The sequence below is a fragment of the Pteropus medius genome, unplaced genomic scaffold (assembly GCF_902729225.1).
Source record: "Pteropus medius unplaced genomic scaffold, Ma_sr-lr_union100, whole genome shotgun sequence".
Lineage (NCBI taxonomy): Eukaryota > Metazoa > Chordata > Mammalia > Chiroptera > Pteropodidae > Pteropus > Pteropus medius.
This window is the reverse complement of record NW_024349802.1, coordinates 13106752-13126822: the sequence shown is the minus strand read 5'-3', so window position 1 is coordinate 13126822 and position 20071 is coordinate 13106752. Positions and strand designations below refer to the sequence as shown.

Sequence of the window (20071 nt, the reverse complement as noted above, 5' to 3'; positions counted from 1 at the left end):
AACAAGACAACCAAAAGGAAAGAAATTGTTATTCTTAAAATATAGTATGTTCAGAACTTTTTTTTTTTCTGTGAAACACCTGCATGGCACCTTGTTCTTTATACCAGTTTGACTATGGCTGTCCTGGATTCCTGGTGAAGGTCTGAGAGACCAATCTGTCATTCTGAACATGGCGTCAGTGGAACAGCTTATGACTCAACAATCACATCATTCTGAACAAGCATCATGTGGGTGTGAGCCACGACGTGATATGAAGAAAAACATTTTTCCTCTTCCTTTTCTGTTTATTTTTTTTAACTACAAAACTCTGCACGTCAAGCCTGTAGTAGTAACATTTAAGTCAAATTCATAATAAAAATGGAGGGCATTTGTGTATATTATCTGTTGTAAACTCAGTAATTCTATATTCAGTCACAATTTATTTGAAATAGGTTTTTTTCTTTCCCAATGGGACTACTTTAATAATAAAAGAATAGTAATTCTCTAAGAACATTTAATAATAGTTTTATATTATTTAATGTCATTTCACTTTCTCCTCTCTGGTTGTAAAACAAAATATAGTAATACCAAAGGATACGATGCCCTGCTCCATTAAGAGTTTGGCAGGTGGAAGACTTGTCTCCTATGTAAGAAAGGCATGTTCTTTAGAGCAGTCGTGAGCAGCGTATACAGATGTCTCCGGACAGACCAATGGTAGGTGTAGTTCTTTCTACTTCGGGCGTTTTTTATTAGGATTCTGGTTGCTGAGTGATTGACTTCTGTTTTTAACTCTTCTTCTCAAACTCACTGTTGTTCTAATGACTTCACTTAAGTAGAACATCTTCTTTTGCTGTAAGCCATCAGAGCATTTAATTTTTAAAAGTACTCAAACGAGAACCTTATAAATTAAAGAATACCTGCAATTCTCAGTTAACACATCCAGCCAAACCTCTGGCAAAAAGAAAGCTTCTTTAAGTTGATTTGCTTTTCTTTTAACATTCCATTACCCGATGGCTGATTCTTTGGAGCAGTGACTTGTTTAATATAGTTCAGGCTTTTGACTAAACCAAATGATATAGGTTATTGCTATTTTGAAACTACAGCAGCTTATAAAACATCTAAAAGATGAGTTTTGTACATGCTCATAGATTGAAGAGTTGTTTCAGTTTCAGTGCAGGAGCTGCCTTCATTATACATATTTAAGGCATGGTACTCAAAAATATTTGATAGATGAAAGCTGCCATCTTTGAAGAAGTTTAGTCTTACCCCAGAAGGCAGAGACAAGGTATAAGGTCTTCTGAGTCTTTGCATTTCCATGTAAATTATAGAGTCAGCTTGTCAGTCTACACATACACACACACACCCCCGCCTGCTGGGATTACGATTGATATTGCATTGAATTTATAGACCAATTTAGAGAGAACAGACATAACTAACACTGTTTGGCCCTCCATTCGGTGAAGTCTTCTTTAGTCTCTTTAAGCAATGTTTTCTAGTTTTCCCTTAGAATTCTCCCACACCTTTTTACCCCCATCTACTCCTCTGTTTTATATGTGTATGTTTTGCTGCAATTATAAATGACATTAAAATTTTTTTTTGTTGTTGCAATATGTAGAAAGGGGGTTGATTTTTATGAATGGTGCCGTGACCATGATAAATTCATCGAATTAAATTTCTTTTATAAGCCATTATTTCTTCGAATATCTTTCTGCTCCCTTCTGTCTTCTTCTGGAATCTCATTTACATTAGGCCATACATTACAATACTGTCTCTCAGGTCCAAGAGGCATTGTTAACTTTTCTTCAGTCTTTTTTTCCTCTCTGTTCTTCCTGTATGAACTCCATCAATATTGGGTATGTAACAGCTCACTTAATCCTCCTGTTTTGGTAACGTTACCTCTATACTCAAATATGACTAAAATCCTCTAGTCTAGAGCCTTTCTGCTTTGCTCTTTACAGCAGCGGTCCCCATTCTTTTTGGCACCAGAGACCGGTGCTCCTATGATAATCTAATGCCTGAAGATCTGAGGTGGAGCTGAGCTGGTGATGCTAGAGCTGGGAAGCGGCCGCAAATACAGATGAAGCTTTGCTCACTCACCTCCTGCTGCATGGCCTAGTTCCTATCAGGCCATGGACCAGTACTGGTCTGTGGCCTGGGGGGTTGGGGACTTCTGCTTTACAGAGAAAGGCCTCCAATCTTCTACTTTGATGGTTAGAGCAGAAGAAAGGATAGCTTCTAGTTTCAACAACAGAGATCAAAACAATAGAAATAGAAAATATACCAAAAGAAGGAACTTCCTAAAACCTATCATTTATATGCTCAGAGAAAAAGGAAAATGCTGCTTTCATCAGATAAGGTAAAAGAGGAACACTCAGAATAAAACTGAACTCTTAGAAATTAAAATGACGACAGCATAAATGAAAAGCTCAGAAGGACTGCGAGATAAAGGTTAAGGAAATAACTCAGAAATAAGAGCAAAAAGACGAAAAGATGGAAAATAGGAAAGAAATCATCCATGATTGGAGGAAGGGAGGTAATATAAGGATTAAGTTATCTGCTGTTTTTCCTTATTTTGTTTAAAATGTTTTTTAAAAAATTAACTATGAAACAAAGCATACATAAGAATAAACAAAACACATGTATATACAATTTAATGAACAATTTTAAAGCTAGCACTTGTGTCACTACCAACCAGGGTAAGAAAAAGGACGTTGCCAGCACCTGGAGGCCTCCAGCGTGACCTTCTGAGATTATAGTCCCATTGTGCTCCCCCTCCCCAGAGGTAACCACTATCCTGACACCACCATAATTATTTTCTTGTTTTTCTTACTAGCTATACATACATCCTTAAACAATATAGCTTAGTTTGCATGCTTTCCAACTTTAATGAGAATATTGTTTTTCACTCTACATTGTACAATTCATCTGTTATAAATAACTGTAGTTCCTTGCTATATAGAATTATCTCACTGTTTATATATCCATTTCATTACCGTGAACATTTGAGTAGTTTCTATTTTTGGTTTACTACAAAAAATGCTGTTCTCAGCATTCTTATACATTTTCCTGTACACACTAATTTCTTTTGAGTATATATCGAATGGTGGAGTTGCTGGATCATGGGATATTCTTGTATTCAAGTTTACCAGATAGTGCCAAACTGTCTTCCAAAATGATGTACCATTTAAACTCAGAGCCTTATTAACAAATGTTTAATTTTTGCATCTGGTGGGTTGATAATGGTATTTCATAGTGGTTTTAATTTGCATTTCCTTGATTACTAATGAGGCTGAATACCTTTTCATATACTTATTGACCATTTAGCGATCCTATTTTGTAAACTACCTGTATAAGTTTTTTGTCTATATCTCTAGTGCATTTTCTGTCCCTTTATAGAAACCCCAAGTTGTCTGAAGTTGTAAATATTCTCAAAATATAAGTGGCTAGGGTGCTTTCCCTTAGATTTTAGTCTAAGTCCTTATCATTTTGTCAGTTCACTGGTGTTTTTAAGGAGCTGTTTTCAAAAATATTTTTTACTCAACATTTTTTACAGGCAAGTTGGCCCCTATAACCTGGCCTGCCATTTCTATATAGAGAACCCTGAAAATGTTCTTAAACAGACTTTCAACTAATTTTGACCCTTACCTTTATCCCCAATTTTTGAACCTTTTAGAAGTTCTGTCACATTAAGTAGGTTGCTTCTTAGCTTTCCCCACTGGGTGACCCAAAAGACCCCAGAATGCCCAGTTCAATATTAAATGTTGCTGATATTATCTCTTTGTGATATAATCAACAAAATATCACTTGTCTTTGTTCTTAGTAAGGTTTATGCCTTTGAAAACAAATGTCATTACTCCCATTTTACTAGGTTCCAGAAGGAGCTGAAATAAAAGCATATGTTAACAGTATCGTCTTCAACCAGAACTATATTTGGCTGATCATTTTATTTTCAAGCTCACATACACTTCAGACAGTAATATGACTGAAAAAAGTATCATGTGAGCAATAATAAAAGCTCTGAACATCATGGGCTGTCCCATCAGATTTGAAATATTTTAAAATTTGACTTAAAATTGAGGCTTTATAGGTATGTCCTCAGCAGACTTAAGTGTTTAAATACTTCATATCTAAACATTCTTACAAATTGAGAAGACAAACACCCCAATAGAGGAATAATGCTATGTTCATCAGATCTGTTTTCTGTTAGGAGTGAATGTGGGAGAATGCATGGGCCTGCTTTCCTGGAACAAGGGAGGGTAGGCAGTTTAACAGCATGCGTGAAAAGCCCTAAAACTGTTAACTGCCTTTCCTTGAGCTTCTAGGAATTTGAGTATGTAATCAAAGATGCTTGCAAAGGTTTATGCAGTGGTATTATAATAGTGAAAAAACGAAGAATGAACAATAACGAGAGCTAAGTTACAGCCAAATACTTTGCAACCATCAAAGAATGATGTAATAAAAGATGATCTATTAACACAGGAATTTTTCTCAATGTTAAGTAATAAAGAACAAGTGAACAGTGCCTCTCATTTGAAAGGCTGGATACAAAGCAGTCATCTACAGTGTTATTCCCACTGTATTTATATTTTCGTATAAATATATACGAAAAATTTTTTTGGAAGATTGAGGATATGTATAGAAAAGTGTTTGCTGGTTTTCTCTAACAAAAGTATGATGGCTTTATTTTCTAATTTAAACTTTTTGGTGTTTTTCAAATTTTATATCTAAATAGTTATTATTTTTATCATTTAAAAAGTATCTTCCAACTTAGCTTTATTTGGAAATCACTTTTAATTACATTTAGTCATATATTTCTAAATGAATGTAAAACAATAACCTTGGAGTAGATTATGGATTAGATATGAAGAAATGAACTATGAAAAAATAGTCTGGGCTTTATGGACATAGTAACAAGTCTTCCTTAGTATGGGGATCATGGTTATATTGCATTTTCAATTTAACTTTCCCACAAGAGTAAAAAATGGGGTAATCCCACACATAGACCTGCCTTAGCATGTTAACACTCTATTGTCCGTGATGTTTATTTGTTGATGCTAGCCTGGAGGGAAGCAAATTGCTTCCTATTCCAAATGAAACCCTCAAGCCCACAAACACAGTCAACCAGTCATTTCACCTCCCCACTAAAGTGGCAAGAGAGTGTGAGCCCTCTTTTGTGTGTTTCCCTTAGTCACTGTTTCTCATTCTTTTCAGGTTTAGGGTTTATGATACATTTCCAAAATCGCAGAAAATTTTCCTTTATGTTATTTTACTCTTTGGGGGCACTGTAAGAAAAAAAATATTTTTTGTATTCTTGTATGATCCTTTGTAGTTCGTGGTATCCGTTGTAACTTCTCTTTCATTTCTGATTTTATCTGTCTTTTCTCTTTTTCCCTTAGTCTAGTCAGAGATTTGTCAATTTTATCGATTTTTTTAAAGAACCAGCTCTGTGTTACATTATTTTTTTCTAACAGGGATATTCTCAGATACTATTGTACATTCTTTTTTGGGAGGGTGCAGATTTCCTCCTCAGGCTAAACTAGGCAGACTTTTGCTAACCACCTCCATTGTAATTTTGAAAGATTCTCTCTTCTTGCTACTCTTAATTCTTACGGCTTGAGTGTTAAGGTCCAGTCTGTGGTTCTTATAGAAAGCGATGGATAAGTAAAAAAACCAAATGAACACTCAGGGTATCCAAATTGTCTTAAAATAAGCCTGGAATAGGTAACCTAGCAGGTAACAGTCTACATTTCGATGTATTGTTTTACTGTTCTAAAAACTTGACAGCTTTCAGTATTAATGTGGGAGAATCATTTATCAACAATGAAACATTTAGTCCAGAGTTGTCATTTAGTCTAAATATTTATGCTACAAATTAATGACTTATCCTTAAAACATCAATTTTGTGATTCATGTTTTGGCAGATGGTAGATATTTGTGTTCTGTTTAAAACAATGGATGAGAATTTTATCAAAGTTATAATTTTGTTTTATTGGTTCCCTCTCTCCCCTGCCCCTCCCACCAAAACCCTGCATTTCTTTGTTGCCGTATTTAACTATGTTGAATGGTGAAGTTTTTTGAAGTGATAGGTTTATTGACAGTAACAAGTCTAAAAAATATTTTCATATTTTAAATTGAGGATTTTATTTTCAGAAGTTTCATTTCTCTCAGACTTTGGAGCTGTGGTTTGACGGGAATATCAGATCTGCACTGGTATTCAGCAGGTTCTGTTTCCTATATGCAGAACTTACTGCTTACCTAAGAACTCAATTTTAAAATGCTTTCTAATGGCTGATTATCCACATTCTTATTATTTTAAGGAAGGGATTTGGTATAGTTCAGTAACAATTTTTGTAATACTTTTGTGAAGATAAACTTTGACAGAGCTGTTAAGACAAATTTGAGAGATACATATTGGATTTATTTTTAAATCTGCAAATTACTTTAGAAATAGAATTACTATTGATCATAAATGCTTATCAGTTTCAAAGTTTCCAGATTTCCCACTGCAACAGCAGTCACTATTCTCAAAAAAAAAAGTGCTGCCTGTGCCCTTGAAACTTTTACATTCTGAAGAATATCCCCAAAACTTTAAAACAAAAATCACGTCATCACTTGCTTTTAAAGTTTCTTTTCCTTCCCCATATGGTTTCTAAAATGTTAGCAGATACCAAATAGAAGAAACAGAAGTTACTTTTTTAATGAATGTTCTAAAATGAACTGCAGTAATCAACACTTACATGAAAAACAAAGATTTTTTTATTGCTAAATTTAGCAAAAGTGAAACTACATGATAGTTTATGTTGCTTATCACTGTTATTTATGAAATTTTATTGAGAAAATGGTTGTTACTGTTGGAGTTGAGATAGAACTGAGTGTTGTTTTTGTTTTTTTATCTTTATTTAAGTATTTCACAGCAGTTACGTTAAAAATTATAGTAAATACTCAAAACTGCAGGATTCAAAAATTTACTTCAAACGAAAGTAAAATGAAGTCAAATACAAACTATCAATTTTACACAATTTTAAAACTACAAACCAAAAATAGACCATAGGTGATGAAGTCTATTTAATCTATAGACATGTGTGACTTAAACCAAAGAGGACTCCAAAAGTCTTAACTGAATGTATAACATAGAAAAGAGGCAGCTACAAGCCTAAATTCAAGCTTATAATGTGATTACAAAGAATTATGACAATGGCATTGAGCTCGGGTATTGCCATTGACACTGCAGATTTCTATGGAATAGCATTGTAACTGAACCCAAAGGGAAGATAACATATTCTCACCCCACTCCCTAAAAATAAAATCCAGTAAAACTACAAATCCATTAGAATATTAGAAAAATCAAGTCATGAAAGGACATTTAAAAAAAGTTGACCACAGATGAGATTCAGGCTTAAAAACACAACTCCAGAGTCACCAGTTTCAACCCTAGATATATATAGTGAGATATATATCTTACAAGAAGCACTACGTGTGCCATTGTCTCAAACCCGTTCTTGCCTTCTTTGAAGAAGCCACGTTCATAATTCTGTATGTGCCAAACCACAATTATCCTTGTGTGTTCTTAAGCAGTGAGGAAGCATCAGGGAGACCGAGTTCAGGTCTTCATTCTAGAAGTAACTGTGTAATGAAAAAGGTTCTCATTGTTCTTGCTGCTCACTCTTGGTCTTAGTCTCCACATCCTTGTTACTCGTCAAAACTCATGTCCCCTAACGTAGGCCTGAGCAATCAGAACAGAAACCATGTAGCCTGAGAAAAGGGTGCTATAAGAGTCATCTGTCAGAGGACGGATCCTTCCAAAGAGAAAGACATTGTTTCTTCTGTGAAACATGTTAGATTAGACATGAAGCATAAGTAAGGTGCTCATATTCTCTCTTCGTATAAATAAATAGACTGGTTCAAAGAAGCCTTTTACAGACCCAAATGCATTCTTCTCTACCTCCTACCCCTGTTTCCACCCCGACCCACACCTTGGAAATATGGACAGCTTCTTAGAATTTATGGATTCAAGAACTTAATTTTACAAGTTGAGAAATTAAGCAGAGACGTTAAGTGGCAGGCCTTGGGGTCTCAGATCTGAAAAAGGCCTTTCCTTCACTTATCCTTTACTGAAAATGTCCCTGACCTATCACAGTACAGATTTTGTTGCTCTAGCCTCCACCTTAAGATGAGTGAGTATGAACGATGCATAGTTTGGGAGAAATGTTGTGATATTCACCTAAAATTAAAACCAATAGAAACCTCTCTCAGCAAATGCAAAGCAAAAAGAATAATCAGTCTTTCTTTGGCTCGCTAAATAAGATCAAATGTGTTCTTTTAAAACCATTCAATGGAAATATTGTAAAAGCCTTCCCCCAGAGTATTTTTCTGTTTGCTTTGGAAACTATTCCATAGCTTATTATCAAACACATCAGTAATCCTTTAGCTAATTCAGGGATAAGTGGGCAGTCAGAAAATATCAGCTGGTGTATGCAGCTGAGTATTTACATTTTTCCTAATGAACAAAGATAAGAGAAGTGCAGGTGACTTTAATGTGTAAAAACCACCATTTAGGGCTAGCACTAGAGGGGAAAATAAAAGTAAGTTACTAACAGGCTAATCACCAGTCCTGTATAAGCAGTCCCTGGTATTAGCCCTGTTTTGAATCTCTTTTTGGACTTGTCTTGAATCAGTGAATATTTAAGGCTGCATCAGTAGGGTAGTTTGAAAATGTTTCTGGTCCTTGTTGAATTTTTTTCTCTACTTTGTCACTTTTTTCTCTACTTTGTTGCAAGGGTTTCTTGACCTCAGCACTACTAACAAGCTTAGTAAGTCTGTCGTGGGGGACTGTCTTCTCACTAGGTGCCAGTAGCGTCTCCCCAGTTGTGACAACCAAAAATGTCTCCAGTCAATGCCAGTTGTCCCGAGGAGCAAAACTGCTCCCAGTTGAGAACCGTCATTTTATGGTATTAGAAGAAAAACTGGTAAGCCAATGAGAATATACCTAATTGCATTTGTAGTTGGTAAAAATTAATCCAATTGTAGCAACTTTCCAGAATTTTTCCCCATGTTAATTAATACTTGCTCTCTGAGGTGATAATATCCTTTTTGCCTTTTTTTTTTCCAAATAGATTTCTTATATTTCATTGAAAAATTGTTGATTTAAATTCACTTAAATTGAAAGCTAAGCCAGCCACGCCAGTGGGGTTTGTCATAATTTATCATCTCTGTTCTTTTCTCTTGGAGGAAAGCCTCTAATTTAGTAAGCAATACTGTATATTTACAATACTGTACCATTACAGGTACATTACAGTCCCCATTTAGAAATAGGGCAGTTGAGATTTAGAGAGATTAAAAGGTCACCAGGCTACTGCATTGCAGTTAGGTAATAAATTCTAGCCCGTCTTGGACTCCTTACTATTCTCTGCAACAGTCCATGTGGTCTCTGGACTTCAGAGTCCCCAGGGTCCTTTCAGAACTATTTTCATGATAATACAGAGTAGTCTTTGCCTCTTTCACTGCATTGATATTTGCACTGACTGTACAAAAACAATAATGAGTAAAATTGCTGGCATCTTAGGATACAGTAGTCACTGTATTGACTGCCACGCACTCATGGTTAAAAAAGAAAGCCAGTTCCTCTTAAAAATATCCTTCAGGAAGCAAAATATTATTAAATCTGTTAAATCTCCACCCTCACATGTATGTCTTTTTAATATCTATCCATGTAACAAAATGGGGAGATGCATAAAGCACTTAGTGCTGCATACAGCATTTGATGGCTGTCCAAAAGAAAAGCACATGGAAGGTTGTGAGCTGAACAAGCCACTTTTTTCATGATATACCATGGATAAACTATGATTTTCAGCCATGGGTATTAGGCCTGTTTTCTCAAAAATGACTGAAATGAGTTTAACATCTGCAGGAAGACAACTGACAGTTCTTGTTGCCACTTGATAAAAACTGGAGATTTCAAACAAAATTTAGACCTTGGCAAAACATAACTGCTACTATGAGTTTAACTAATGTGACTCCTTTATATTGTATAATGAAGTGTGTCAACACGTGGAAAGTCTGCATGACTCAGGCAACCAACATTTTCCAAGTGACTAACGCATGATAGTACAGAATCATGTTTTACAAAACTAAATTGCTGAATTTTGGCGTATCAAAAAAGTAGCTACAGTTACCTGAAGGTGAGCATCTGGGGGGCCATCAGCCTTTCCCTGGCTCACAGGCAAGGCTATTTATAGCACTTCTCTTCCCCTGAGATACTCCAAAAGGGAAAGAGGAATTGAGGGAGGGAGAAAAAAGTTTTGTGGGGGTGGGGGTGAGGAGAGAAGTATGGTTTGATGATCACCATGTGTGTTTCAGTACTTTATACAAACCTGGTATCATTTCATCCACACAAAAATTCCTAAAATGGTACTAGTAAGGAAACAGACTCAGGCTAAGTCAGCTAGCCACTGTCTCACAGTTGTTATATAGCTCAGGAGCAAGGATTTGAAATGAGATTTCTATGTGTATATAGAGCTGATTCTCTTCCTAGTAGTACTATGTCATAACAGGCAGCTAAAAACTACTCTGCTACTCCTACTTAGATCAAAGTTTCCAGGTTCATTACCATTTCAGTAATGCAGTTCATGCATGACATAACTTCCTTATAAGATATGACCTGTATCTTCACAGTGCCTGGCAGTATGTGCTGAATGAAAGGGTGTAATTTGCCTGCACATTTTACATGCTTCTCAAGGTATGCAGTTAACTTTTATAATCCATCTATGACTGTCCATCTACGAGCCGTCTTTCATCAGTTGTTTTTGCAACAGAATTAAATAGAAAAACTTAACTTTATACATGTTTCTTTTCTCTCATAAACTCAATACCCTCAGGAATAACTTGGTGTCCAGCACTCTCCATTCTCAATGGGAAACAGTGTTCAAGTATTCACCTGGAACAAGGCATTTTGTTCCTATGACTGACTCTTCACTTAAAAGAAAGCGCCCTGGAGTAGTCAGTTCATAAACAGAACCTCAGCATCTTCAGAATGTTTGGCACAGCCACAAACACACTGAACAAAGACCAGGACATTTTAGCTTTTTCATGCAAAGGGGGTGCAACACACACTCTTATTATGGTGTGCTTTCTGCCATGTATCCTTGTTAAAAGATGGTGATTCCATATGGTTTTCCTTGGCATTTTAACCATTTTTGTCATACCATATCCCTTTTAGCAGTATCAGTGTCACATTTGCAATTGAATACCATTTTACATTCATCCATCTCTCCCAATGGTGTTCATTATAGACCATCATAGTCTTCATATTTGTGTGACAAAAACTGATTTTTTCCACTGATGTCCGTGGTACACTTGGCAGTTTTCCATGTACTCAGCTCTTATCTGATGTAGCCCAGAATGACTGCCTGAAGGGATGCCAAAGTCCTGACCTAAGTTCCAGATTCTTAGCTGCAGTTCTATCAATCCATTTGTTCATTTAGTTTTTTTAGATTAATTTATTTTTTTATGGTGACATTGGTTACTGAAATCCAATAAGTTTCAGCTGTACACTTTAATAGCTGATAAGGCATATATATATAAATATATATATATATATTTACACTGTTTTTATATATATATATTTACACTGTGTTTTTACCTCCCATAGTTAGATTTCTGTCACCACATTTGACCCCCTTCACCCCATCTACCTTCTCCCTCCCTCCTCCCCCGCCCCTTCCCTCTGGTAACCACTAGTCTATTGTCCATGTCCATGAGTCTGTCCTGTTTATTTGTTGCTTTTAGGTTTAAATACCACATATAAGTGATATCATGCGATTTTCAACTTTTTCTTTCTGGCTTTTTCGCTTAGCATGATTATCTCAAGGTCCATCCATGTTGTCACAAATGGCAGTATTTCATCTCTTCTTATGGCTGAGTAATAGTCCATTCTTCACAAGAACACTACTAGAAACAATAAGCAAATACAGTAAAGTTTCTGGATACAAAATCAATGTTCAAAAATCCGTAGCGCTCCTATACTCTAATAATGAAGTATCAGAAAAAGAAGTGGAAAAATTCCCTTTGCAATTGCAACAAAAAGAATAAAAAACCTAGAAATAAATCTAACAAAACATGTGAAGAACCTATATAATGAAAACTATGAGACTCTGTTAAAAGAAGTTGTTCATTTAGCTTTAACTTTCCCTTTTATCATCTGTAGCTCACAGCTGAGTGGCTTGAACATGTTTTGCAGATACTCCATAAGTTTGAATTTGGGAATACTCTTCTAGGTTTTAGACAATACTACTTTCTACTTATAAAATGCTTTTTAAAAATAAAATCTCCAGTTTTCCGGAAAGAGAAGAGAATGAACATTTATCAAGTACCAGCCTGATGCAGGAACTATGTGCTTGACTTCCTTCGTGTTCTTTCGTTTTCACAAAACACACACAGATGATGTCCTTCCCAGTTTACTCATGAGGCGACTGAGGCTCAAAGTAGTGGATACCCACCCAAGTCACAGCACACAGCCTTTAAGTGGTAGAGCTGAGATCTGAAACATGTCAGTTCGACCAGATAGGCTGATCAACCTCCTACTACTGTGTGACCTCATCCAGAGGAGATGATGTCCTTTTCACAGGGTTGTTGAAGATGGATGAGATTCTGTTCAAAGTGTTAAAACTATCAAGTACTACAAAGTACTTTTTAAAGTTTTTTAAATACATGTATGTATATATAAGTACGTGTATATAATTTTATTTTTATCTAAAATTGGTTGAGAATTAACATCTCAAATCTTTAAATACTGCGCTTATTTTCCACAAACTAAATACCCAAACAACTGGTTGGTCCCTAAAAATAGATGTCAGATGACAGAGATTGGCTGAGCAGGAATAGGAGCATCTTCAGAACAGAAGCCAAGGAAGTGTTTGCTTCCCTAACACACTGCTCTGTTCACTCACTCCAAGACCTTCCTGCTTCTCTGTAAAACTCTGGCCCAGAGCAGCTTCTCTACATTCGTCACAAGTTTCCATTAATCAAGGGTGCCTCGTGCCAGACCGACGGCAAAGTCATTTCAGGTTATCCTCTTTCACTGTAGGCTTTCCATAAGTGCGCAGTCCACTCTGCCAAATCTAGCAGGGAATCAATGCCTTGTGATACGGAAGCTTCCAGAAATTCTTGACAGTGTTCAGAGAACAATGCAAAACCCCGGGGCCTGTTCCCAGAATTGGGGTGGTGGGGACACTGTCCTGGTTGACTAGGTCTCTTAGACAAACAAGAGTTGGCCAGGTGCAGTGAGCCTCATTTGAGGACAGAATTTAGGGGGAGCTTTTGGATTAATTGGCCTAATTACCTAAAGTGACTTTTATAAAACAAATTGTCATTCTACAATTACCTTTTAACTTTCATTTCTAAAAGAGAACTACAACAAAGATATTACTTATTAATTTCCAACCATGTTGCTAACCAAAACGATTTTTTAAGTTAGTTCGCTCTGTGAATTAGTTTGAGCATACTCGTGATTGAGATTTAGGACAGTAAGTCTTAACATTGTCGACGGGTTCTCGATGGGTTCTGCAACTAAGTGAAATGATGTATAATGAAACAACACTGAACAGAACAGTATTTGAGCTGCTGGACTGTTACTGGCCGTAATTATAAAGGAGGACAAAGACAACTAAAACCCAATATCAGTTTATTTCCAAATGCCATCTCTTTTAGAGAATAGGCAAATTAAGAAAATTTTAGAGAAAAGTAATGGTATGTTTATGAACTTTCTTATAGAGGTGATAAACAACACACTTAAATATGTATAGGTCCAAAATCAACAGATTGCTACCATCCATATTTCTGAAGAACATATAACAAGAGGAAGAATGGGTAGTCTCTAGAAACTCTTTGTAGAGACTCTTTTTAGTTACTCAGAAACTCTTTGGAGTTATACAATGCAGTTTTGTTTCTAAAGTTAGCATGTAAGATGAAAATTCCTTAAGATGCACTGGAGAGCACTGTATCATCTCTAATGAAATATTTCATAGTTAATTTTTTCTCAAGCATTAAAAGGATCACTATTTTGTTAGTTTATAAAAATATATCTATTTATAAGCAAATGTGGTAAAATATTAAGAACTGGTTGAGTATACATAAAGGGTATAGGTACCATTGTTCAATTCTTTCAAGTTTTCTGAGAATTTGAAAATTTTCAAAACAAATTAGGAAAAGAATGTTTACCTTTAAACACCAGTAAACACTATACCTGTGCTCCTAGTGGTGAAAAATCTAGAAAACAAAAAACAAGACCTAGTAAGAGAAGTGGTTCCCATCTTCCATTATTTTCTCCAGGGCATATTTCTTCATTGAGTGGGGAGGGCAGAAAGAGCCTTACCATTAAAAAGCTTGGTGCTTTTTTTCCAGTCTTACTACAAACCAAACAAGGTTATAGAAAGGAATGTTTCTTTTCTAAGCCATAAGAAACTGTGGTTTCATTTGGCAACACTGGGAATGAGAGATCTAGACCAAACTAATATTGTGAAAGTTGACTGTAGTAGGACATGAGAATTAATTAAGACTGAACTTGAAAGATGCCTGTGCAGGATCTTAAAATTAGGGGAAAAAATGGTATCCTAAGTTTAAAGGGGTAGGAAGGATCTTTTGGGGGTGACAGATATTATACTCTCTCTTGATCATGGTGATAGGTACACAACTATTTAATAAAACTCATCAGTTGTACACTTATAAATAGTGAATGTTATTATATGTAAATGATACCTTAATAAAGGTGATTATAACTATAAACAAATCCTAAGCAACTAAAATTTTGAATTTCTCAATGAAACACAATTTCACCATTCTTTTTAGGGGATAATTAGAAATAACCTCACTCCTAATTTTTTTTTTTAAAGAAGAAAACATCATTTGAACATATTTGGGTAGATAAGATATTTTAATGCTTGCTAATACTTGAAGTCAGAGCATGGGAACGTGCTCACTGTGGAGTAAGAAGGTGAGAGAACTGTATTTTGATGTTCCTTTGATGGTAGTGACAGTCAAATCACAACACTGCTTTCTTCCTCCTTTAGCCCTGGAATGAGACCAGATGTAAGCTCTCCTCCATCCAGCTCCTCAGCAGCAGCGGGACCACCTCCCAAACTCTGCCTTGTGTGCTCTGATGAAGCTTCAGGATGTCATTATGGGGTCTTGACTTGTGGAAGCTGTAAAGTCTTCTTCAAAAGAGCAGTGGAAGGTAGTGTGTGTTTTGAAGAGTTTTATTTTTTCTCTATTTGGTTCTTATTTCTCAAAGTGGGTTTTCAAATTTCTATTATAGACAAAACCCAACAGGCTAGAAAACAGTAAAGTGGGGAGAGGAGGATGGCTCCTAGGTCCTTCAGGGGGAAAGATACTTTAAAAAGCAACATAAGCAGAACTAGAATAACAGAAGTATAAACTGAAGGGAGGGAGCTTGGTCAGAGAACAGAAGGTAACTGTAAATAAGTTGTATCCTGTGATATGATGGTGTTAGATTTGGGCAGTAACATAAACATAATGCTCATTGTATTAGAATCATAGGCTTTAATTCCCATAAATTAGTTGGTTTTAAAGCCACCAACTATTCCAGCCTGTCAAAAATGCAGTGAGAACTGGGGAGGAGGGGGATGGTATTATATTTTCTTCCTGCTGAGCCAGGGCACTGTGCTAAGTGATATAAATACAACATAAGACCTGATCCCTGCCCTGTGGGAGGTCACAGGCTACTAGAAGTAAAAAGTGAGTTAATTACAAGGTACAGAGATTATAATACAGAGGAGCATGTGATTAACTGCCCGAGGTCAGGAAAGAAGGTATTTTAGAGAGGGTGATTTCACTGTATGACTATTATATTAATATAAACTTTACCCTTGTTATGGATTCAACTGGCTGACAAGGACAAATAGCATCAACTCTTTAAAAAAGGAGATTCCTTCCATAGCAAATTATTATTAGAAATCACTAAAATTTTCTAATATTACCAGTTAATCCTCTTGGTAAAGCTGTTTGAAGGCAGTGTAGCCTCAGTAGATTACCTAAAAATTACTCTAATTATATTAATTTTAAAAGAAATATAATCATTTACTCATTCATAGTATGATTATTATTATTTGGCTAGAGTTGTATTTACATATCCTTAAGAGTTAGATGAGTCACTTTCTTTTGTTTGGATTACTTCTTTCACTCATTAGCAAACTGTATGATTACTCATGTCACCCCACATGGAGCAAGCACAAGGATGTAGGTTTTGACCAGTTTAGGAACTCCCAACTTTGGAGTCCACTCATAAGTAAGCCCACTCCTGCTTAGTGCAATGCCTCTGTTATTATTGCAGATCCAAGAGAAGGAAGCCTCTTCAGTCTACTTCACTTTCTTAATTAGTTATTTCCATGATATAAATGCAGTGGTAAAAGTAACACAGTATTGCTGTACATAACAAATAATACTGACAAATTGACTTCTTGAAAGTGAAATTCAGAATGACAGTGGAGCCTTAAAAGAAATGAGTATTTAAAAATATTTTTTCATTCTTCCTCCATTTTAACTAAAATTATTCTTTAAAACAGGGTTACAAATTCAAATGCTACAGAGACCAAGTATGTCATTCTGGCCAAATATAATACAGCTGGGGGAGGGAGCGCATGCATGCTCTAAGTGAAACATACTTCCCAAATAAAACACCACTGCAGGCTATATGACCTCTGATCTTAATCTCTGCTTTAAAATTAAATTCTTATACTTGTTTTTAGGTCAAATTTCATTGAATATTAGCTAGGCTATTTCAAAATGTTTGTCATTTAAGTATTTTAGTTAAGTATGATGGCTAAATTACAGGATTAACAGGGAAAGCTTGATATGTGGACTGTGTTAAGTAAATCCTTTACTTGGATTTTAATGTTCTCCAAGGTCCCTTCTAGCTCTAAAATTCCGTAATCCTTTGATAACCAATCTAGACATGATGGAAATATGTTTTAAAGCCCAGATACATATTTTGGAACAATATCAATAACAAAGATGTAATCTGTATAATTTACATTACTCTTAGCAGCCCATTTTTAACACTTGCTAGAAATGATAGGTTATCTCAAAATTGGCATAGTATAATAAATACCCAAACATATATTTTTAGGAAATTTGCACAAGTTTTATTTACTATCCATTCAACCTAGAACAAGGATAGATATTTTGGATTTTTTCATTTGCTATTCTAGGAGTTGCTTTTCTGCGTACAGAAAAAATAGCTCCATTTCTTTCGATGTATAGTAAGTGGTTCAGTGGTTTTTTTTTCCCCCGAGTCCCTTCACTTGTGTTCCCTTTGTACAAAAGTACAAAAAAGTACACCAACTTTTGTTGGTGGGTCATGGTAGAGGTAGGCATCAGCTACCCTTAATTTACCATGTACCAAATACTATGTTTTATATATGTCACACTATTTAACAGCTCTGTGAGCCCTGAGATGCTATTATGATCCATATCTGATAGACTAGGAAACTGAGGCTCAGAGAAATTAGGAAGGAGAACTAGGATTGAAACACAGCTGTCTCCAAACAGGCTCTTAACCTCAATGTCACACTAACTCTGAGAGGTGTATGAAAAAATTTTGTCACCTGGCAACTTATAATCTAGTTAGATACAGATGAAAGTTATTGCAAGGGAATTGTTTAATACCTAGCATTTATTGAGTGCTTACAATATGCTAGGCACTACTGTAAGAATCTTCTACACAATTGCCTTTAACCCCTGCAGAAGCCCAGTCGGATAGTTGCTAATTTTCCAGCTTTACAAATGGGGAAGCAGAGGCTCAGAAAAGTTAACAAACATTACTGAGATCATACAGCTAAGAAATAAAGCTGTGATTCAGATCAAGGGCTTCCTGGCACCTTACCAGTGCACTTTCCACTACACCACACAGTTTCTGAGAGCCGATAAGCTCAAGCTGACAGTCACAGTTCACATTTAAAAGTTGGATACATTAAATAGGGTTACAAACTGCAAAAAAGCCTAGAATATGCCCTTTGCTGTGTCACTCATTTCCTGTACCACTTCCATGATCAGGTAGGTATGCATCACTGTCCTCTTAATTAACATTTTTCTTGGATCGCTCTCTTTTAAAGATTAAAAAAAAAAAAACTTTACTGTCCTTACTGTATTAATTATCTATTGTAATATAACAAATTACCCCCAAAGTTAATGGATTAAACCAAGAAGCAATTATTAAGTCATGCATTTTCTGAGAGTCAGGAATTTGGGAGCAGCTTCTTAGCTGCATCGTCCTGGGACTCCCATGAGGTTACAGTCAGACTGTCAGTGGGGGCTGCAATCATCTGAAAGTTCACCCTATTCACACTGCTTTCGGCAGGAAGCTTCATTTCCTCACTACGTGGGCCTCCTCTAGGGCTGCTGTCAGTTGGCATCCCTCAAAACAAATGATCCACAAGAGAGAGTGTGTCCAATATGCAAACTTTATAACTTAATCTCAGATGTGACGTACTGTCACTTCTGTGTTATTTCATTGTCCACACAGACCAATCCTGGTATAGTATGGGAGGGACTACACAGAGACCCTTGGAGGCCATCGTGGAGGCTGACCACCACACCTACCAGAAATAGAAATCAGAATCATCTGCCAAAAATAGATTTTAACCACAAAAATAAATACAATGCAAACAAAACAATGTTAAATTCCAGCTAGCTTGAAAGCTTTTCTTTTGATATCTACTCTCTATGAGTTAGGGAATTTACCAAGTGATGTGAGACACAGACACTCTAAACTAAGATGTCTCATTGTCTTATCAAAACGTTTGACAGGGAATGACTATTAGTGGTTCATGTCCATGCCTTATAAAATAGTGACTAGTTGAAACTACTTGTTTTATAGCCAAGACATAGACAGACTTGCCCAACTTCATACTAATAACCAGATAGGAATAATTTTAACTTAAAGATACAATGCCCCCTGATCCTATAGTTCACATTCTTAGATGTGCTTGAGACATATCTGGGATAAAGAAATCATTATTAGCATAATATGCACATTCTGATTTTGGTTGGATATAATTAAACATTTTCTTTTCAGCCAGTGAGTAATTTTTTCAGTTGTCTCTTCCAGTAACTGCAGGACAGTGGTTTGGCGGTATTGTTATGGAGTAGAACTTCTTTATAACTGCTTCAACTATTGATACAGCTATTGTTTCTTTAAAAGAGGATAGAATTATTGGTTTGGTGCTTGCATTTCATGTTCAAGTACAGCAGCTAGGAAACTTACACAACACAGAAAGGAATCGAAACAGCTGGTACAAACATTTGGCACTGGAAAGCAGCTCTGGAACAAAGCTGAACTGTAGGCCCTTAGTCAACTCTGTGGCCTATTTCTCACAAAGAATTGAACCTGATACAGTTAATTACCTACCCAAAACTAACGCTTAAAGACTGTTGTCATTTATCATATTAGGATGAAGTAAATATAGTATGTTTTCATCCAAGGCAAGTCTTAGGTTGTCCTAAGTATAAAGGATCTGGCCCCAAACATCAGAACCAGGTATATTCAACCTAGCGAATTTTTTTCTTTTGAGTATGATTTATTTTTGAGCAGAGAAATAGCTTGCAGTCCAATGAAGACTGTAGCCTGCAGTATAAGGCGCATGGGCTCTGAGTTATCTAGAGTAGCAGTGCCCAACCTTTTTGGCATCAGGGAGCGATGCTCTTATGAGAATCTAATGCCTGATGACCTGAGGTGGAGCTGAGGCTGTGATGCTAAGTGCTGGGGAGCAACTGCAAATATAGATGAAGCTTCGCTCACTTGCCTGCCGCTCATCTCCTGCTGTACTGCCCCGTCCCTAACAGGTTAGGGATCCCTCATCTAGTGTATTTAGGTGTGCTGGTCTCATGTAGGAGAGTCCTTTCAGTTTTTGCCAAGCCAACATATCCTCCAATAGTTTTCTTCAACACTCAATAACAGATTAAAAGAAAACGACAAGAATGTGCATATGGGAATGGTGGGAGACTTTCAGTCTTTTCCTTTTAAATTCTCCTTGAAATTTTTTGCCAAGTGAAAACTGTACTTCTGCCTCTAACACATTATTTA

At 36.1% G+C, this 20071-nt stretch overlaps 1 protein-coding gene across 9 annotated transcripts in view; it reads left to right on the top strand.

The window, feature by feature from the left end:
- The window catches only part of NR3C1 (nuclear receptor subfamily 3 group C member 1), a 92486-nt gene that overhangs the window by 49753 nt on the left and 22662 nt on the right, over positions 1–20071 (top strand). For 7 of the 9 annotated variants that reach the window (XM_039836428.1, XM_039836431.1, XM_039836430.1 and 4 more), the window contains exon 3: positions 15042–15208. In XM_039836428.1, the coding sequence (XP_039692362.1) occupies positions 15042–15208 (167 nt within the window). The remainder of the gene's footprint in view (positions 1–15041; positions 15209–20071) is intronic. The other 2 variants (XM_039836435.1, XM_039836434.1) reach the window with 1 other exon arrangement.